Source organism: Schistosoma mansoni, assembly GCF_000237925.1.
Source record: "Schistosoma mansoni, WGS project CABG00000000 data, supercontig 0041, strain Puerto Rico, whole genome shotgun sequence".
NCBI lineage: Eukaryota > Metazoa > Platyhelminthes > Trematoda > Strigeidida > Schistosomatidae > Schistosoma > Schistosoma mansoni.
The window spans coordinates 1,334,611-1,357,884 of record NW_017386027.1 but is presented as its reverse complement, the minus strand read 5'-3'; the positions used below and the strand labels follow the sequence as shown (position 1 = coordinate 1,357,884).

The window sequence follows — 23,274 nt, the reverse complement described above, 5'->3', positions numbered from 1 at the left end:
GATAATGCAACAACATTTACTTTGATATTCGCCTTAAGGGTTTACTCAACTAAAAGACTAGTTTTGGAGTGAACAGTTGTTAATTATTGATTAATGGTTAAGTACGTGTCTAGAAACTTTATAGGTCGACTAAGGCCTCAACCTTCAACACAGGAAAACATAAACTAGGCACATGATAAGTAGATGGTAGTTATAATAATTATATATTAAGTAAATTACATGCAAATTATTGAGTACCTTTTCAAAACTATAATATCTCACTCTAGGGAAAGTCCCAGCATGTAAACGCTTTCTCATCGCGGCAAAAGCAAATAACCTGAAATCACTTTTTAATTCTTTACTGGACTCTGTTCCTGGTTAAAACGACTAACTAAACTCCTTCATGGTGACGTGATATTTATTTATTTCAGTAGATTTCAAAAACCTTTGCAAAAATAATTTAAAATCGAACGTATAGAAGTGCGGAACTTTGAGTCACCTATCACTTGAACTATTGAAGTTGAGCAACTAAAAATCTCACTATTTGCAACTAAAGATCTAGAACTTTCCCTTTACATTAAGGCACGATCTAAATGAGCGAATGGCTTTGACAAATTTGCCAAAAATATATTGCATATTAGAAAGCATCCGAGATGCCGTCTACAACCACATGTGTATACTTCATTATAACGGCAGCAAATCGCTTTCCAATGTTTTGTTTCATTGAGAAAGGTTTCTTTCTTCAAATCCAAACTCGTTGGCAGTGTCATACAATAACTCGCATTCGTATTAAGGAGGATCTAATAAGCATTGAACTGAATGAATATTTATACCTGAAAATTCTGGTCCTTAGTATTCTTTCATTTTTCTCTACTTAGTTTATGAAAAATTGCTAATGTTTTCACAAACAAAGGCATTACAGCCAAAATCTTTGCATTACAGTCTATGTTTTAGATATAAAGATATTTTGCACACCTTACTGGTTAACCAATTATTATCGATTGGTATGTTATCTCTGGTCTCAACATGTATTTATGGACTGGAACTTCTGAGTCTAAACCAACATCAATTTGAACAAAATATATATCCCAAACAATACACATGGAGTAAATCTCCACGGTTACACCGGAATACTAATTTCACTCTAATTTCATTGATTGAAACTTTGTCAAATCAGGCACATCTTTTCTTAACTGACTAACGCCAGTAATTTTCAAAACACCTTGACTCAAAATGGTTTGTGTGTTTCACATAATATAATGTAAGCATAATGTCTTAACAGCTAAGATAGAAACTAGGGGTCCTTAGTGTAACAATTGAGTTGTTAGACAACTATAACTCTTTACTTAACACATTAATTGAGCCTAACGCCTATCGAACAAAGTGGCAATAATATCGAGTAAGGAAATCAACTCTCAGGGACTTGAATAGCTAACGCGGATTCACGCCTATTTAAGTTTCAACTCAAAAACCTAAAACTAGTCATTTCGTGTGCATTGAGGCCAAATTAGATATGATGACTAGTTTTAGAGTCATATACTAGTCATAAAATAACTCTACTACTAAATGCTAAGTCATAGGTCTAAATCCTTCTCAATCTACTTCCATTTGGGTAGCCGGATGGCATTGTTAGATATTGCCCCGAACATATAACTGAAATCAGGATCATGAACATATACTTGGTTGACGAATTACACCTATCATGTTCTAAAAATATTGTCCAATTATGATGATGGTTGGCACATCTTTAGTGTTAGCAATCATACGCTAGCTTAGATGGGTATAAACTACAAAATAGTGGTTAGCTATGGGTAAGACACTTTGTACCTAATTCTAGGTTTGAACGGCCAAATGATTACTAATAAAAAGTATATTCCAAACTACTTCATTGTGTGATGGTTGAAAAGATTGTTTAAACTTACTGAGAACACGAACATACCTAAGTAATTTTAAGTTTCCAGTAGTTGTCCAACTGATGTATCTTTGTGATACCAATAATATTTCATTACATTTCAGTTTGCTTATTGAATATGCTGTACTTAGCTGTTAACTGAGTAATAATTGCATATAAATAAACAAACTTTCTGTCCTCAATCTTTTTTACTCTTATTCAAATCCTACAAGTTCAAAGATGCACACCAGACAATTGAATTAATCATAGTTAAATTATTTTCGATTGTTAACCTTGGATGGGATAGGTAGCAGACTGCAGAATAATGAATAAATGTTTTGAAAAAGACTCAAAATAGACAGTTTGATTCGAAACAATATCCTGATAGGTAGAATATAAATATTTGCCGGATAGTTTATATCTTTCTGGCAGGACAAAGAATGAAAGATAAGTTATTGAATTAACCAAAACACCATATATAAGATAAAATTCTGAGAGAGTATATCCTTCAGATGAAATGGATTGACTCTATTTTGTATATCCTCTCAAAATTACTATAATATACAAAGAATCATTGACCCTAGCATGCCAAACACGAGACTTAATAGTCCTAGATCCGAGTCATAGTGTGAATACATATTCGTAGCAATGAAACATGTTAGACTAAGATGAAACAGTTGTCTAGTACTTCCTGAGTCTAAACGAACCATTGAACCAACGATTATGAAACTAACCACCATGCAAATATATCATGTACACAGGCGAGTTTAGTAACTCTAAGTTCTTTCCTCTTTCTTTCTAGGTTTCTGTCTTATCAAAAATGAATCATCCAAATATAGTCCAATATTGTGATTCATTTGAAGGTAATTGTATTCTGTTTCTTTGTATATCTACTTCATAACTTGATAATTTCGTTTATTCAATAACAAAGAATCTGGTTGGTTATATATTATCATGGAATATTGTGATCAAGGAGATTTATATACTAAAATTAATAAACAAAATGGTGTTCTAATGCCTGAATCATTGGTAATGTTATCCTTATATACATTTATACTTTCATAAGATTTTAGATTATTTTGTACAAATCTGTTTAGCACTAAAACATATTCATGATAGAATGATCTTGCATAGAGATATTAAAACACAAGTAGGTCTTATCTTATTGTTACTTCTTATCCTTTATCTTTTCATTGTAGAATGTCTTCCTCACATCTAAAGGACGTTTAAAATTAGGTGATTTTGGTATTGCTAAAGTATTAAATCATACATTGGATTTGGCACGTACATGTATTGGTACACCATATTATTTATCACCTGAAATCTGTGAAAATAAACCATATGATCATAAAAGTGATATATGGGCATTAGGTTGTGTATTATATGAAATGATAACCTTAAAACATGCTGTAATGTGTATATACTTTTCTATTCTTATTCTTATCCCTAATCTTTCTAGTTTGAAGCTGGTAATATGAAGAATTTAGTATTGAAAATTATACGGTTTGTTTAAATTAAATCATTTTTAATTGAATGTTTTAGTGGAACCTATCCACCAGTTTCATCAAAATATAGTTATGAAATAAGAAATTTAATTTCTCAATTATTTCGTCGTAATCCAAGGTAAACTATTTTATATATTTTATAATAGTTAAGATCATGAGTTCATTGAAGTTAGATCACTATCATGGAAAACCTGGGAGTATTGGATGGCCATTTCATCCTAGCGTGAGACTTCTCAGTAGTGCGTATTCACGATCTCACCTCGCGAGATTCAAACTCGGGACCTATCAGTCTCACGCGAGAGCGATTAACCACTAGACCACTGAGCCAGCCTGCATCCAATGGTGTTAATGTCTAACTTCAACCAATCCACGAAGCTGAGTAACTATTATCTCCAGTGAGTTGATATCTATCAACTGCTTAGGAGTCTCACAAAAAGACGAATAGGCCTTCCAGTGCTTCCATGTTTTCCATGATGTTCTAGCTTCAATTGACTCATAATCCCAACTATATAAAATTACTAAAATCTCCACAAAACCCCTTTCTGATATTTCATTTATTGTTATATCAAGTGCATGTGTACCCTGTTTAATATATGACGTAATGATCCCCGCCAATCAGAGAGGAGTGAATTATTGATCAGAAAAATGATGCAGAAAAGACATATGAGCAGTCTTGAGTACATATCAGTCTTGCTTTCTGCCTAGTCCAACCAATTAAGTCCAGAATACCAATAACAGCTTCTGCAATATGAATCATTATTCTCAAATATACTGGGTTTATATACCAGACAAACTGACCACATTGTACCATCAAATAGAAAACATACATTTGTCGAGCCACCTAGACTAGTGGCGAAATAGCAACTTGATCGATAGCATTCGATCGGCACTTAGAAGGACTTGACACGCATGACATTGATCACCACCCAGTGATCAATCAGTTGCGATTAATAGGCTGAGTATAACTTAGGAATAGTAAGTCGCACAGTAATAGTCTATAGGTCAAAATAAAGCTTATAATAAAAGGAACATTAATATGAATACTTAGGTTACTTAACATTTATACAATAGGAAATATATATATCATATTGGTCCATAAATAGTTCTCAAAAGTTACCATTCATAATAAATGACATCAGTCGGATAATCTTTAAAAGTCACGGCATTGATGAATGAAATTTCAAATCAGTTAAACAATAAGAACAACCAAGTTGAAGTCTTCTCACTTATCGTAACTAATGATTAAAGACAATTAATGAAATGATTAATATATCTACCTATACAGCTTTGTTCAGCAGTCAATAATTTCATGGAATAATCTAAGGTCTTGGTATGACTATCCTTAATGTTCTTTTAGCCTACATCTTTATCATCTTTCATCACGTATCGAAGTAGGTGGAGGTTGATTAAATGCAATGAATGTCCAAAAAAATCTTAGTCAATGAAGATTTACTACCTTATTAAGTGATCAGTCATCTTTACCTAATAGTCTGATGTAAACAACAATATTCCTCACTCGGTGATCTCAACATACATAATCAATGCTTCGAAAGCATCTATGATGAAATACAAGCAACCCGACCAACGTCCTACGAATACCCATACCTTAGGAAAGAACCCTGTGTTTAAATATGTTTGAACTATTGATTTTCCTCGTGATAAATAAACATTTGGAAGGGGTTTTTGTGGAGATTTCATTATTTTCATAGTTTCATCGTATTTTTATCGGTTAAGTGCTCTGGCGCGAGACTGGTATGTCCTGGGTTCGAATCTCGCAAGGCGAGGTCGTGGATGCGCACTGCTGAGGAGTCCCAAAATAGGACGAAATGGCCGTCCAGTGCTTCCAGGTCTTCCATGGTGGTCTAGATTCAATTGACTCATGATTTCAACTATGAAAATAAACATTTATCAGTCATGTTCCTCTTTAATTTTTCTCAATTTTAGAGATAGACCAAGTATTAATGCAATCTTAAGGAAACCATTTTTGTCAAAACGTATCTATCGTTACTTAACAGAAACAGTAAGTCACAAACTTATATCGATTGGTATTATTCAACTAATTCTCCTATTACGTTGATGCAAAATTCAGATTTATTTATTTAATATTTAAACACATAAATATTGGTACAAGGAAGCACCACATATATATGCACCACACACATTCGATTTGTGTGAGGGCTGTGATACTGCCAAGGTGCCCAAACTGAAGCAGGTGGTTTCCTTAGGGGGCCACATCCGGAACCTTTGACCTAAAGGTCTGATCCACAAGGAAGTGGAGCATTGTGAGGAGATGCAATCCCATGGTAGCCGGTGACCAACGATTGATTGATACGCCATTTGTTCCCTCAGGATAGTGGAGCCATCCCATGTACACCATTGGTTTGGAATGAGGGTTTTCCAACTCCCTTAGATGGACTTTCCGTGTCCACCAACCCGGTTAAAGCGCCGGACATTCGCCTTTCATCCTCTCAATTTGGCAAACAACACCCGTGGTACGAGAAGGCAGTGAGTAGGACTTCCCTGGCAGAGGCCATGTGAGAGCATTTGAAGAGGAAGGGCGGACTCTCCCCATTCTCGGCCGTACCAGGGCATTAGGGGGTCAAATTCATATTAATTGGAATCTATGGTTGACTAGTATCTATGGGATGTGATAAAGAATCTAAGAGATATTATTGATGGATCAACAAACTTATTTTTATATGACACATGTAAAACGTAACCTGAGAAATGTGAGTGAATACTTCGATTCTACAATAAACACTTGGGAGAAATATTCAACTGTCTATTGCTCCTTGATTCTCAACGGTATTCTTCATTAACCTCTAAAGTATTCGACTACATTACTATAGAATGGTTACTGTAGATATTTTATCAATGGATGGACTTGGAAACATTACTGAAATCAGAACAGGATACAATAGAGGAAGAGGTTTTAGGGAAACGCGATAGAAATCTTCAGAGTGGAAGTACATTCAACCATGAATTACAGTATTTCACTGATGACCGAAGAACGAAGTTTTTCAGGAGAATAAGATAAAACCAATCCAAATCAAAAGTATTTTTGTAATGGTAGAATCAGGATTTTCTCAGGATCTAGTGAAATATAAAGAATGAGTGCATCTAAGCCACTGTTATTGAAGACTCCAGCCATAAAATAAGAAGTCATTATCTCATTATGAGTGTCAGTCCACCGGATACCGACTTCATTGTTTGATACAAAGCCTTCTTAAAATGTATTGCTATTTTAGCTACCATTATACATTGGGATAAGTGGTGATTGAGCATACGTAACACGTACTTATGCTATTTCAGTCGGTGGTAATTCAGAATCATTATCGACTAGTTTACACTCTTCACCCTAAATCCTACATCGAACCTCAGAGTAACTCACTTGATGGCCTCACCATATGCTAGAGATACTTCTGAGACACTTATAATAAAGTATTATCAATCTATGCATGGTCATAAATTGGTTATAGCATGGGTCATAGGTGTAAATTAATAAATAGCAAAATACTATGCAGGTAGTTCATACTTCCTAAAGTCAAATGAACCTTTTGTGTCCATACCGAGATTTCGTCAGATTCTAATCCTGTACTCACCCTGGATGGTGAGCAGATTGAAGTAACTGAGAAGTTCGTGTATCTAGGTAGCTACATAAGTGCCGGTGGGGGCTTGACTGATGAGATTGATGCACGTATAAGGAAAGCCAGAGCGGCTTATGCCAACCTGGGCCATCTTTGGCGCCTTCGTGATGTTAGTCTGGCTGTAAAAGTCGGATCTGCAACACAGTTTTGCTCTATGCTTGTGAAACCTGGCCTCTCCGAGTTTAGGATGTTAGATGACTCTCTGTGTTCGATCATCGTTGTCTCCGAAGGATTGCTGACATACAGTGGCAACACCATGCTAGTAATGCAGAAATTTGGCATCGTGTGCTCGGGCGCAGAGACGATAATTCAATTGGTGTCACGATCTTGAAACACCGACCTCGGTAGCTTGGACATGTTCTACGAATGTCGTCCCAGAGAATTCCACGTCGTGCATTATTTGCCGACTCTGGGACTGGTTGGAAAAAGCGGAGAGGTGGTCAGTGTATGACATGGTGTCGTGGTATGAAAGAAAGCTGCAAAGGGCTAGCTTCTGTTGGTCCTTCACGACTCCTTGGCTGTGGTCCGAGAGATGGTGCAACACAGTGGCTAGAGACGTTATCAGATATGGCTCAGAACAGAAGCCAGTGGCGAACCTGCTGTAACCTCCCTTTACTTTCTTCATAAAGAGTGGTTCCAACTTTCTTAACTGAAAAAGTCTTCCGGTTGTACATTTCAGTCCCCCCCATCACTACTCTTCTTTTTCCTTCTTTCATATATACGCATCTTCCCCCTTTCTCTTCCCATTATCATTGTTTTGCGTGGCGCATATGTATCTGATGCCCCTTTATACCAATATGTATGTGTTTAAATAAAAAAGTAAGAATAATTTCGTCAGATACAGACTTATTATTAACCAATACATTCTGATGGGTTGGGTTAACAAACAATCTTTTGTATGAAGAGGAAAATTCAGAATGCAAAAGCATTATGAAGTAACTCCTCATCATTCAATTTCCTCTCTTATATATATATCCATATCCATTCATTTTGTTGATTTAAAGGAAATGGCGGAAGAATTTAGTCATACAGTACTTCATGAACATTCTAAACGTAAAAATGATAATCTATCTAACAATCTAAACTTGATAAATAAACACTTCAAACAGTCACAAAGTCACCACCACCACCAACCACAACAACATCAAGTCCCAGTGATTAAAAAATCCAAGTTAAGGTATGTTTTCTGTTCCTGCCCTTTTTCATACTTATGTATGAATAACCATAGTGTTTATATATAATGATGATTAGTTTGAATTCATCAACAATATGACATCGTTATATAATACTTAACAGTGGGTCAATAGACCAAAGATGGGAATTCTTAGAATTTACTTCGAGATTCAGTATTTGTTGCGTTGTAGTGAACAGAACACCGGTTGGAGACAATCGAATGTATTCAAGCACAAATTACAGACTATCTCACTAAATTCTGATAACCATACAGTAAACAGTTAATTTGCAAATTAACAACCAAGTGTCTTAATCTTCACTGTTTCTTCTATAAGTATCAATCCATCTTCTTTAATTCCATTGTTTATGCATTTTCCTACCAAATGCGCTTGATTTTGGGAATTAAGTATATGAAAAGATTAAGGATACTACGCGTCATTTGAAGTAAAAACTAAGGCAGATTATGCAGTATTATTTGGAAGTTAATACAGCTGTATTGTCACAAATTAAAACGTTCGAAAGTATTGTCATATATTGTGCCTGTGTGCCCTGCTAAATATATGACGTGATGATTCCGCCAATTAGAGAGTAGTGATTTATCAATCGGACCAATAATACACGAAACCCGTACTAGCGGTCTTGAGTATTTATCAGTCCTGCTTTCTGCCTAGCTCAGCTAGTTAAGTCCAGAACACCAATAACAGCCTCTGCAATATGAAACACACTGGGTTTATATACCAATCAAACTGACCACATCGTACCATAAAATAGAAAATAACATTTGTACAAGATTTAGTTAAATGTGGCTGTGAATAGGGGGAACAGTAATTAATGGACAGGGGATAACTCAAGAATGGTAAATCGTATAATAATAGTCTATAGGTCAACATAAAGCTTATAATAAGAGGGATGCGAATATGAATAGTTTAGCTACTTAACAATTATACAATAAAAATATACACATAGCGTTGGTCCATAAATGGATGCCAAAGTTACCATTCATAATTCCCTTCGGGTTATATCAAGTATCACATTAAAGTATGATGAATAGTGTCATACTGAGAACGGTGGCATTTTATTTGTATCTTTTAATGTTGTCAGTTAATGAGCCATGAAGTAAAACGAAATCACTGTCTGTCATGTTCAACACCTTTTAGTTTTATATATGATAAGTGTCATGTTATATAAGCTTCATTAATGAGTGGAAGGGAGAACAAGACTTAACTGCATGGTTTTCTATTCACTTAATTGAGTCACTAAACAATAACGCGATGACGTTTGAAGCGAAAAGTACTGGGTTCGAGTCCCAGAGTGAACATCAACTCTGAGATGCAGGCACATCCAGCTGACGAGTCCCAAAAAGGACGAGACGCGCGTCCTGGATTCCACTGCTAGCCACTATCCATCTCTGCTTACAATACTTGTGAATTAAGGCTATATCGAGGCAATACGCACAGTATGCACATATGCCAATTAGAGACTGACCAGTTGCAGTCCTAAACATCAATGGGAAGATTCAAACAAACAATACTAAGTGAATTTAATAATTATGATGAATTATCTTACTGAGTTACTTAGCTAAGTGGTCATGATGTGACTCTTATCGGTATAGTTTATTCAGCATTAGGTACTGAGTAGCATAACATCATCTGCACCATACTTATCAAATTGATGTCAGCCAATTCAAGGAGTACTTTGTCCTATTTTTCGTATGAAAGCTGAAAGTAAACAGATTTGCACTAATGATTAAGCCTCCAGATATTTTGCACAGCTTGTATGTATTAAATAGCTGAGTGTAATTGACTACGAATCACAAACATTATTGGTCTTTATTAATAAGGTATACTTGTAATTTCATGAAAATCTATTCGATGATTCAGAGATAAGAAATCATTTTTATAATCCGACTACGAACTTCACCCGATCACACAAGCAAGTGGCTTTCAGGACTCAGTGGCTGAGTGGATAACGCGATGACGTTTGAAGTGAAAGATACTGGATTTGACTCCCAGAGTAAACATCAACTTTGAGATGCAGTTACATCCAGCTGACGAGTCCCAAATAGGATGAGACGCGCGTCCTAGATTCCACTGCTAGCCACTATCCATCTTTGCTTATGATATCTTTGATCTCATATTTTGACCAAATATTTATATTTTAAATAGAGAGTAATTTATTGCTGAAATGTGTTTATTCAGTAGTCAGAAAAAAATCTATTCATTTTCATAAACTTTCAGTGATGCTATAAATAAAAATTTTTATAAGAAAACGGAAAATAGCAATAATAGTAACAATAATAATTCACATGGAACAATTTCTGAATGTGAATCCAAACGTCGGGAATCAGTGATCGATGTGAATCGTAGAAAACAAAGAGAATTGATGGGAAAACAGCGAGTGAGTTCATTTTTCCATATCTATATGGGTCTTCCTTATGTATATAATCCTTTGATATGACAGAGATCTACAATCGGTAGATAAGTAAACCATTGACAGTGCATATTATCAACTGTGGAAATATGTAAACACATTGAGGATGACAAATAATGCTTAAAATTGCTTTATCATAGCATAAGACTCCCAGAACTGCACATTCGCGATCCCACCAGGAGTCAAACCAGGAACCGTCTAGTCTCCAAGAGAATGCTTAAATTTCAAACCACCTATTTGCCATTCAATGGCTTACATTTTTAAATTCAGTCAATACCGAAGCGGAAAATGGTTGCGTCATATCAGAAAAACTCAGGAGTCAGGAACGTAAACTATTAGATACTTACTCAGTTGTCTGAAAGTTAAGTTTTCAGTGCGAGATCCAAACATATTTGGTTCAAACTACCGTTGGGTCTTTAATGTGCACCAATGAGAGTATCATACTAGTATGAAACAACTGTCTAGTGCTTACTGGTATTCGGTGGTAGTTTTTATCTAGGGTCACTCCATGATGTATATCATAGAACTCAACAATCTTCAAAAAACGCCTCTCACGAACTGACTAAAATTGGAAATGTAAACTATTAGATGCTGACTCCTTAATTTAAAGATAACGTGGTTGGTGAAGAATGTGTACAAATATAAGAAATAAAATGCATAAGAACGATTTTTCTTCTGTCCGCCTGTTATATCTGGACGACGTATAAGTGAATGGTAACCGCTAGGATCTATTCATGGATTATAATTATATATATCCTCATTGTATAACTGTTAAGTAACTATATTATATGTATACTCATATTCCTTTTATTATGAGCTTCCATTTGACCTATTGACTACTACTATACGATTTTCTATCTTTAAGTTATTCCTAATGTATTAGTTACAGTCTTTCATATCCATAGCCACTTTTTGGACAGGTCTTGTACAAAGGTGATTTTCTGTCTTATGTATGATGCGGTCTGATTTATTTGTATATAAACTGTGTATGTCTGGAACATATGTTTGTATAACGGAGGCTGGTGTTGGTTTTCTGGACTGAAGTAAATGGGTTAGGCGAGAAGCTACCATCTTTGAGGTCCATAAGAACTCAGAGTTGAATCTAGGCTGCTTGTACTGATTTATGAGTCATTCGCCTAGTCAATAAGTTGGTGTTCAAATTGGTGATCGTATCACGTGATAATTTACAGACCATAAGGAAATAACACCTATCTGAACTAAACATTCTAGTCACCACTACTCTGTCAGTCATCTGATTTTTATAAAGCTTAATACTCTATTCAATTATCATAATACATCATAACACTTTTGAATAATTAAGCCTTAGTTACATTGTATTGGTAATGTGAGCATCAACACTGGGTCAATTCAGCTGATTACTACCATAAAAGGCATAGTGTTATATCTAAAGCTTTGATTCTTGCTATGCCACGTACTACTAGACTACTTGAACGATCGAACCCGCAACGTCGCACGAGAGAAGACAGAAGACTAGTAAGTAGGAATTTTATTCCCCAAAACAGTGTCAAATATGGTACAAAAATCTCATGTATTTATAGTTTTTTGGCTGAAAGTAGATCATTATTTCGGACAGCCAATAGGCACAAAGGGGGTCATTCTTATCCATCCAATAGGGAAGCTACACGTCGACATTCTGGAATGTTCCCCTAGTGGTGATTGGATGGGATATCTTCGGCTCTTTCTGGGCTTCTTGAGGCTTCCTAGAGTTTGCCAACGAGCCATCCTTACACATAGCCATGCCTTATCCGTTCCATCAGTAATCGCCGTATGAAATATCACTGATATGGAAAATAAAGCAACACAAAAGCATCTACCCATAAAACGTATCTTTCAACAATCAAGTACGATGAATTTGTTTCTTGTTTAACAATACTAGCTACTGCAATTCATTAAACTAACAGAGAAAAATTTAACCAATGCTCAATTTGCGTCCATTCATGAACTATCATAACAATATGAATGGAGGTAAATCTAAATACCGAGTTCAAAATAGTAAGATACACTTAACCTGGATATAAGTCTGTATCTATGTTATTCACTAGATTATACATCTGAATCATACTACTTTAGATTCTTCAAAATGAATCATTATTGAGGATCATTGCACTAAATATACTGATATTATTAAGACTGTATCATGACCACTGTATTCTTCTTATTATTGTTATTATTATTATTAGTTAGAAGCTAGAAACAAAATAAAAGAACAAGGTTGGAAACAGTTATTAGATCATTCACCTCTATGTATTACACCTGCTGTTAATGAGAAAAATATGGTAAGTGGTTTCTATAATTCAAGTGAATCTATTAGATTAACAATTTAGTATTACATAAAAGAAGGGGTTCGAATCCCGTGGGTCGGGATCATGAATACGCACGGTTGAAAGGAGTCCAACAATAGAACGAAACGGCCGTCTAGTGCTTCCAAGTTTTCCATAATGGTATAACTTCAATTGACTCATGATCTCAACTATTAAATTATTCGTCTAAACTATCAATCTATTCGGTTTGAGTTAGTTATCAAGTTCTCAATAAGTATGTCGTTCCATGAACTTTGTACATTTTATTCGTCATTTCTGGCTTGACAACATTGGTATGTTCATAGTAAATAATTGCGGACAACTTCAGATTCTTGAAATGAAATTACTAATAAAATTTACACTTAACTATAAAACATTGATCTACTGACTAAATTGAAAAAAATGACCAAAAAGTGCACACTTATTGAACAATTGAAAGGTTATGGATAATCTCAGAGCATTTTTCTCAGAACGGCATAATGAAAATGAGAGAAAATTAACAAAAAGATGAATTTTTCATAGTTGAAATCATGAGTCAATTGAAGCTAGACCACCATGGAAAAACTGGAAGCACTGGACGGCCGTTTCGTCCTATCATGGGACTCTTCAGCAGTGCGCATCCACGACCTTGCCTCGCGAGATTCGAACCCACATCCTACCAGTCTCGCGCCAGAGAAAGAGGATAATTATAGGTATAGTGTTGTAGAGATTATTTTCATTGTTTTAAGATCACGGACCAATTTAAGTTGGATAACCGTTGACTTCAGTAAAACTTAGAAATTTCCACAACTCTATACTGATAATTATTATGTGCTAACTAGTGACTGACCTCGAGAGGTGATACCTGGAGTTTCAGTGAGAAGCTGTGACAAGTTGAGTTCAATCATGTGAGGAAGTTATTCACCGAAGATAATGAAAGATGGTTGTATAATATCGTGAATTTATTGAAACTAGACTTGTGCACCCCTATATCCCGGGTAAGCGGTCATATTGTTAAGAGTCCACAGACCTGAATGACCCACTATCATGTAGTCATGGCTACTTACTTCTGAAAAGTACCATACTAAGACCAGAAAGCTGTACATTACTTCCAGATGTTCAATAGTTGTCTAACTTAAATCAGTTCAAGATTTTTTTAAACAAATATGTAGATCAAATACACTTGATTCATTGTAATAGATTTCCAAAAAACATACTACTCAATTGATCTCATCATATCTTATGAAATTTTTAGGATTTTTAACGATGGGTTCGGTGTAGAAATGTTTTCCTATACATATCTTTAGCGTCATAACGTAGAGAACTTGACAAACATTTCATCGGTTCAAGTCCCTATATCATATTGGCAAAACAAGATGAGATTATAAAGACAAATACCAAGCCATTAGTAGTATCAATGATACTAAAAAGATTAGGTATGGTGGATATGATGCAAAAAGAGATTAAAAAAGTCCGTGGAATGGGAACAGTACAAGATTGTTAAGAAATTCAGAGTTAAGAGGAGACTAAAGAAGATATAAATCTGCGCCATATCAACCAACATCTCCAGCGATTGATTAGACAATCAAGCAGACCCCAACCAGGTAGTTATTACTTACCTATACGGTTAAGTCCAATAGTCAATGACTTGATTGACTGATTCCATGTTTCGGTTTTGTTTCTCCTAGCTTTCTTCTAAATTACTCCCGCATGGCCTCATTAACAACTAAAATTTAAGACATTAGGCTTGCGAAGACTAATGAGTACTGTACAAACACTTCGTTCTAACTTTCGAATTCCCTAACAGTGCATACTTATAACGTCACTTAAGAATCTAGCTCAATACTTTTGACTCTTATGGTTAGTACAATGTCTTTAGACCAGACTTCGTTTGTATTTTTCTAGGTGAATATAATTGATGAAAATCCCAAAATAAAAGATGTATATTACAAACCAACTATCCATTCAACTAATCAATCTTATGACTGTAATCCTTCTTCATCACCAAGTGTAATTGTAGCTGATGCATTTACAAAATACAAACAAGAAAGAGATCGTATACAACAAATAAACTGTAAAGATTATGATAATTATAATTGTAAGTTTCTTTATTTATTGTATAGTCAAGTGTTTTGTACGATTTATAAGCTAATTGTTTTTTGGGGGGAATTTCGGAACAGATGTTCCGCACTTTTTTTGGAATTTGAGTCTCCAAAAGCCTCAAGAAAGGACTCTATGTAGTCAGTAACTTAGTCTGGACGCCAGACGTATGCTTTCGTCTTCTAGTTTCCTCAAAAATACCCTAAAGTTATTTGGAGATAGTGAGTAGAACTTTTATGGAAGAGGCTATAAGAATATGGCCTTTCATGACTACCTCAAGAGAGCGAGTGGGATCTCTGTAACTTCGGTAAGATCAGGATGCATGGTAATGCGAAATAATCATATGGATGATCTAGTTTGGGATGAACGAAGTCAATCAATACAAAGTACAAAATAATATTGGCACATAAAACATAGAGAAGGATAAAGAGCTCATGGGTCTGGAACGCTGCAACTACTTCTGGAACCTGTCACCTAGGATCCCCAGTCAAAATCTCTGCACCCGATGACATAGTTCATACTAACATTCGCTGATATTGTGAACTAACGATTTATAAGGGAATACCTTTCACCATTTAAACAACTAAGTCGACATTTTATCTACTTAAAAAATCCTCATAAACATATGATCACAAAATTAACTAAGAAAGAAGTCAGTTAGTCAATTAGTCGAACGCAACGCAGAACCTGACATATAGCTTCAAGCAACTGTGACCGATTAGAATAGTGAGATGAAATTGTCAGAACAAATCCCAGAGTAGGCTAGGCAGTAACAGTATTAGTGATAACAAAAAATACTAGGCATTCGAAATACAATTCGAGAAGAGAATACAAATTAGTGTATTGAAGGATTCAGAAGCTTAGAATTTGTCACATTTGTCATTGAAAAACGTTTTGAGCTATGTCGTTCAATGTTTCTAACCACTGGTTACAATAATCACGAAAATCCCAAACAGGTAGTCTACACTAATTAACATGGCTCAGTCATTGACTTCACTGACTGATGCCTTTTCTTAGTTTGGCCGCTTCTACCTTTCTTCTAACCTACTGCTACATCGGTCGTCACTGCCCGTCGATTAGTCGGCGGATGGACATATTCAGAAAGTGGAAGTTCAGGGTTGTTATTGAAAACAAAAGAAATAACATGTAATAGAGTTTCAGTAAGAGAGAGGTTATATCCAAGTACTGTTAGAGGTATGAGTAAGTTTGACACCTCACTGCTATCTAGGATATTTTTTCGAAAGATCTGAAAAAGAAACCGGGTAAGAAGTGGCTTTGAAGGCTGGTGAGCGTAAAAATAGTGCCCAAGAAACAACTACTTGAGGCCAGTTACACACGACCTTTTTCTAGTAGTTTTAGACGAGTTCCCTCCTTACTTGTAATACCTTTACCACCAACGAGGGGAAGTAATTATAATAGGCGGAGTATACTATCTCTAAATTTGATCTTTTCTAACCTTTTCCTTTGGTTGTGAGATGATAACATTTCTGCAGATGCTGGCTTTCTGTAAGAGACACCTTACTGTTATCAAAAACCTATAAAATTGGCTGTATGACTTCACCATAGGATCATGAGTTTATTGCTTCCACTTTTACCGTTTATAATGACCGCATACGTTCTATTCATTCTTTTTTAAACAATATTTGATATGTATTGGTTTTAATTGTTCTATTATTCTAATTATCCTTAACGTAAGGTGTTAAACATTCGGAAGTTATAACCTCCAAGCCAATCGATACAATCTCGGTATCGATTCCTTCACAATCTCTTGCAATCGGAATAGTATCAACAACACCACAAACACCATCAACACCTCAGATCAACATAAAACCGTCTTATCTACAACCATGTCAAGCTGTTCTACCGATGAAACCGAATGATATGTGCCCTTTACTCTATCCATGTAACAAAGAAAATAATATTACTACTATTGACGGCAGTAACATTCATGATAAAATCAATATTATGAACAATGGTAATAAGAACAATAATAGTACTGATGATGTTATAAGTGATCAATGTCTCAGTGAAAATGACAAATATGAAGACAATAAATATCAACCAAGTACGTTTTCATTCTTTTTTATTCAGTATAGAATGTCTGAGATGAGAAATAAAGTTTCCACTTTTGGTCATTTGCCCGCTTATCTAGTAGATGAGTACTGTATATCAGAGGGTAATCGTCATTGGATACTTCATTTTAAGTCCTAAATGTCACATCATTTATATTTTATTAATCTGGATATTCAAATACGCTCCATTGACATTTTCATAACAGAAGGGGTTTTGTGGAGAATTTAGCATTTTCATAGTTGAAATCATTAGTCAATTGAAGCTAGACCACCATGGAAAACCTGGAAGCACTGGACTTGTTCACAGTCATGGCACGCACGAAACAGACTGCTCGCAAGAATACAGGTGGGAAGACTCCCAGGAAGCAACTAGCCACTAAAGCTGCGCGGAAAAGTGCGCCGGCTACAGGTGGTGTTAAGAAGCCACATCATTATCGTCCTGGAACAGTAGCGTTACGTGAGATCCGTCGTTACCAAAAACCAAACGAGCTGCACATCCGTAAACTACCCTTCCAGCAATTGGTTCGGGAGATTACGCAGGACTTTAAGACCGATCTACGTTTCCAAAGTTCAGCAGTTTCTGCTCTTCAGGAGGCAAGCGAAGCTTATCTTGTTGGCTTTTTCGAGGACACCAACTTATGTGCCATCCATACCAAACGTGTAACCATTGTGCCAAAGGACATCCATTCAGAATATATATTTTCTTCTGGATCTATGTCATTAGATCACTTGCCTATTCACAGTTACATAATATACCCTTGTGGGCCAGGGTAATTTTGCATTGATTTTCAGGAGAACCAGACAGTTGTGGATAACCGAAAATGCTTAAACTGATAGATCATCCAATAAATGAATAAAAAAATGACCAAAAGCGCTGGCTGTAATACACACTGACAAAGTAGGGCGTAAAAGATTTATTAGTTAATGAAATCCTACAGTTTAAACGATACTGTATATCAACGAACCAATGATGATCAAGTTTAATGACATCATAGTTTCACTGTAAAATTCAAACATTATCCCAAGTACTTATTCAATAAAGGATTAAGTTGTGGAATATATGATTAAATTACAACTCCGACTGGAGTCCCTCTGTGACTGCTGCCGATCCTAAGCCCGATTAAAGGAGAAGTGTTAGACATGGAGTTAGTGACCCTATCCCGTAGAAAACTGACTCACTAAAAAACGCTAAACAGAAAAGAATTTTGATTACATTACACTAAATTTCCATTGTTTTGATAGAAATGGTTTTCAGACACTATATGGGCCTCAACGCTACAATCTGAATAGTACAGCTCAATTCTGTGACGCAACCACACAGGTACCAGACACCCTAGTGGACCATTCGCACCATTCATATACACATTCACATCACATGTATAATTATTCCGATAAGTGATAGAGTAAATCAATTATACACAGCATGAACAGGCCAAAGTTGAGTCATTCCGCTTACAAGACAGTCAAACTCATTACTGTTAGCAATGGCAACATGCCTTACAATGTTCCAATGACAATAGCCCTTGAGAACACTGAAAAGCAACCACCAGTATGAATGAAATCGATTAACCAGCAAACCAACTTTCCACATGAACAGTCAGCAAAACTTGCCAAAGTAATGCCGAACCATCCTTAATGTCAATGGTGAACCTCCATTCTCACATAAGACCTTCAACTCTACATGGCAAGGTCACTTGCCTATAGATTAAAAATGGTAAAATGTCTATCAACAGTTACATGAAAGCCCATAAATAGATAGGACAATTTACCAATACAATGAAATATTTATTCAATTAAAATAGAGGTATTTATTCATTATATATTTGTTCCGACAGGTCAGACTCCCCGAGTATTCCCCTTGTTCTATTAGATTCTTTTATGGAAACCATATATGGTCCAGAAAACGTTTTTCTACTATGATGGAATAAATTCTTGTAGCGGAAGTTTCCTGAAGTTGCCCCCACCTCCTTCATCTTATTCTTACTTATTATGCAACTTTGTTTTTGTCTTCATGTTTTCTTTTCATTTAGTCTATTCAAAGCCGTACGAATCAAATTTACGTAGAAATGAACAAATTCAATCAGCAATTAAACAAACCAAATTAGTTGAAGATTTTATCTCTGTTAGACAACAAGCTGCAATGAATCGTGCACGTGGTGCTGGTCATATTATGGGTGTAGCTGATATATTAGGCGGTTCACCATTTGTAAATCTTAACGAAAGAGGTAATCTAATTATCATTGTTAATTAACAGCTTAGCTATAAAGTGAAAATTTTAACTTTGAATTAGCCAATAAAACGTTTCAGTTTCCCAATGTAGCTTCATGGATGCGCATCGCTAAGAAACGAAGCAGCCATCCAGTGCTTCCAGGTTTTTTAATGGTGGCTTAACTAAGATCATCTCTCCAATTATATTGTAAAAGTCATTAAATATATGGGCTCCCGGAGTAATGACCGGCATTGAAAATGGATTCTTGAAATTCCTACGAGAAGTCATGACTGCATATTAATTCTGCTTCTCTTAATTCTAAGCTACTCTAATTCCTATGATGATCTTCAGCGTATGTTTATATTCACTGGAAATACAATAACGTTGAGTAAACCGAAATCGGGTCTCAGCCTGTTTAATGCCCAAACATTTTTATTTTAAAGTAAACGTTATACTACTTACAATTAGTAAGTACTAAAAAATAATTTAAAACAATTCACATCTTCAGTAAGCTTCACGAATTCTTCCTACATTTGTTAGTTTATTTATTGTTCGGTTAAATGTGTTGTTCTAGCTAGTCAGTAACCAATAAGACGAAGATATTTTATGTAATTGTCCCTTGAATGTTTTTTTTGAGTGTTTGGTCACGTCAAAGTATAGACGGATTTCTACAGATCAACGTATCTTCAATTTCATGTTAATTGGCAGAATCATTTATCTTTAAGCTATAAATTGTGTAATATTGTAGGAGACCCAAAAAATTCCTCGAAAAAATTCCAAAAGAGCTATGAAAACCATGGGAAGCATTTTATCCGATCGGTAACTCCTAGAAAGTGAAGAGCCACGTGTCGAATCACTGAATGGATGATTACTTATCCTACTACTATGTTTAGAAAGGTTCCAGAACTTTCTAGAAGCCCATAGCCGTCTGAAATGCTATGAATACCCCAGATTTTTTGTACATAAACTAACCTTGATGTAACGTTTACTTAGTATTACTTGTTTGAATCTTCCCATTGATGTTTAGGACTGCAACTGGTCAGTCTCTAATTGGCATATGTGCATACTGTGCGTATTGCCTCGATGTAGCCTTAATTCACAAGTATTGTAAGCAAAGATGGATAGTGGCTAGCAGTGGAATCCAGGACGCGCGTTTCATCCTATTTGGGACTCATCAGCTGGATGTGCCTGCATCTCAGACTTGACGTTTACTCTGAGATTCGAACCCAGTACTGTTCTCTTCAAACGCCATCGCATTATCCACTCAGCTACTGAGTCCAGATAGTCACTTGATTGTGCAATCGGGTGAAGTTTAAATTCACTTAGTATTACTTGTTTGAATCTTCCCACAGCTGACGAGTCCCAATTAGGACGAAACGCGCGTCAAACTGGATTCCATTGCTAGCCACTATCCATCTTTGCTTACTTGATGTAAAGTGTTCTTTTCATATTTCGCGCCTTTTCTCTCATGTTGTCATTTAGAATTAGCCTAGGATTATTAGAAGAGCTTAGGGAACGGATGCAACCGTTCAATCAGAAGATTTATCAAATATCTTTTTCTAATAATTTCAGTACCAAAAATGTTATTGTAGCCTTTCCAATGTTGTTGTATCACATTTGGTTTTTATAACTTTTAAAATCTTTCATCATTTTTCAAATATAACTTAAGTGTCTTGTTCATTTATACATTACATAGGACGTATACTAGAACATCAAAGAGAGGTAAGTAGCAATGAAACATATTAAAGTTGTCATGTTGGTTTTTAAAGAAATTCGCATAGTTATGATTCTTTGAAGGGGTTGTTGTGTGTATTCTTTTGATTTGTAAATGATATTGGTTACAGGCTGACTTCAATTGACGTGTCATTATAAACTATGATTCACTGAACAGATATTTGATCATTATTTATGATTCTTTAAGTGTCAGCACGTACAAACTCACAAGGGATCGAAACTCAGCCGTTCACATTTCAGTAGGCTCTTAACAACTAAAAGCATTAGTTCGATAGCCAATGGTATGCATTTTCTACTTCAATCAATTTTTGATATAGCACAATGGTGAACTGAATTTAGAGATATATAAAGTAGGGTAATTCTTCTCTTTTCTTTTGTAGAGACCACTGGTAGACTAGAAAATAACTACCTTTGACTAGTTGAATTAAAGATTCTTTAGATCGCTTTTTGGTTTTAAGTAGCTGCAAGTAGTCAGTAGGAGACACTAAATCTAAGCCTCGTGCTAAATTCTACTCTTTACCAAGGTATATTTGCCGTCTTACTAGCTAATACTTCTTATGGTATTAGAACCAGTGTTACCTAACTTCTACGATAAACATGAAAAACAAATAAGCCTAAATCACTTCGTCTTATTTTGAACTATTTCAAATTTCTTCTGTAATACATTAACAACAATTATGATATGAGGGGATATATGAGGGAGATATCAACTCACTGAAGACATTGGTGAAATGGTTACTCAACTTCGTGGATTGGTTGAGGTTAGACATTAAAACCATCGGATGCCGGTTGGCTCAGTGGTCTATCAGTTAAGTGCTCTTGCGCGAGACTGGTAGGTCTTGGGTTGGAATCTCGCGATGCGGGATCGTGGATGCGCACTGCTGAGGAGTCCTACAATAGGACGAGACGGCCGTCCAATGCTTCCAGGTTTTCTATGATGGTCTAGCTTATGATATGAATCAAATAATTTACACATAAGAAATCTCAGAATAATTGTATTACACATCATATTCTTCTTTTTCATATTCTCCACCAGTTAAAAGCTTTGGAAGAGAAACGACAAAAGTTCGAAGCATTAAAAGTAAGTACGTTTTTTTATTGAAACTACATTGGGTTAAATATATATTCACCATAATTTGAAATCAACAAAAGCTCTAATGAAATCATATGACTGTTAAATAAACTTACTCAAAGCGTAAACTTCATCAAGATAAATTGTTAGTAAATAAGTAACCTGATACTGTTATTGAGAGAAGAGTGATGTCTCTGTAGTTACCACACTTGATGAGATCGCCTTTCTTTGGTATTTTGAGTAGAAGTCCTTCTTTCTGGTCTGTTGATAGTTGTTCTTCACCCCAAATCTTGCTGAAGAGAAAGTGGAGTATCTTTGCAGTTACAAATATCAAGACAGTTCTACTATATGAGACGGAAACCTGGAGAACTACGGAAGCCATCATTCAGAAGTTACAGGTGTTTATTAACAGTTGTTTATGCAAAATACTTAGGATCCGTTGACCAGAAACTATCAGCAACAACTTATTGTGGGAGTGAATAAACCAGATTACAGCGGAGGAAGAAATCAGGAAGAAGCGGTGGAAGTGGATAGGACACACATTGAGGAAAGCAGCCAACTGCGTCACATGACAAGCCCTCACTTGCCATCCTGAAGGCTAAAGGAGAAAAGGAAGACCAAAGAACACATTACGCCGAGAAATGGAGACAGACATGAGAATAATGATCGAAAATTGAATAGAACTAGAAAAGAAGGCCCAGGACCGAGTAGGTTGTAGAATGCTGGTCGGCGGCCCATGCTAGTTTGTGGGTAATAAGCGTAAGTAAGTAAGATATTGTTGTTAATAAACCTGATTACTAAATCCCGGTTTTCAATCCGACTAATAGATGACATTATCGTAACTACCTTTTCAAAGTCCTACTAGTTTTGATTAGCTGTTGACTGTCGAAATTTTTTCGCGGATACATATAGATTAGACTTATTAGTGCAACAGAAACACAACATAAAAATCATCAGCCTAATTAAGATTTTCCTTAGTTCAAACTTGAAGACATGGCTTATGAATGTAAATGCCATGTGTTGATTAAAAATATATAATCACCGGTGTCACCATTAAAAATACAAATACATAGAACAACCAATAGGATTACAATAAGCTTAGCAAATGCCATGTGCTACTCACTCAGACCTGTATTAGTTCATCTAAATGCTTGTGTTGATC

General features: G+C 35.6%; 2 protein-coding genes across 2 annotated transcripts in view; both read left to right on the top strand.

Moving 5' to 3' along the window:
- Positions 1–2,690: 2,690 nt before the first annotated feature.
- On the top strand, positions 2,691–3,348 carry Smp_177920 (protein kinase; the record flags this gene model as incomplete). Its single annotated transcript, XM_018790692.1, has 4 exons — positions 2,691–2,733; positions 2,802–2,899; positions 2,937–3,020; positions 3,070–3,348. The coding sequence occupies 4 exons, from the start codon at positions 2,691–2,693 to the stop codon at positions 3,346–3,348; spliced, it is 504 nt and encodes a 167-aa protein (XP_018646087.1).
- Positions 3,349–5,266: 1,918 nt separating this feature from the next.
- Smp_169450 (DNA replication licensing factor MCM8, putative) overlaps positions 5,267–23,274 on the top strand; it is a gene marked incomplete at both ends in the record, with an annotated part of 47,103 nt that continues 29,095 nt past the window's right edge. The window contains 9 exons of the mRNA XM_018790691.1: positions 5,267–5,395; positions 8,027–8,199; positions 10,475–10,592; positions 14,831–15,023; positions 16,722–17,090; positions 17,444–17,755; positions 19,128–19,322; positions 21,003–21,028; positions 22,077–22,121. Of these exons, the coding sequence (XP_018646086.1) occupies positions 5,267–5,395; positions 8,027–8,199; positions 10,475–10,592; positions 14,831–15,023; positions 16,722–17,090; positions 17,444–17,755; positions 19,128–19,322; positions 21,003–21,028; positions 22,077–22,121 (1,560 nt within the window). The remainder of the gene's footprint in view (positions 5,396–8,026; positions 8,200–10,474; positions 10,593–14,830; positions 15,024–16,721; positions 17,091–17,443; positions 17,756–19,127; positions 19,323–21,002; positions 21,029–22,076; positions 22,122–23,274) is intronic.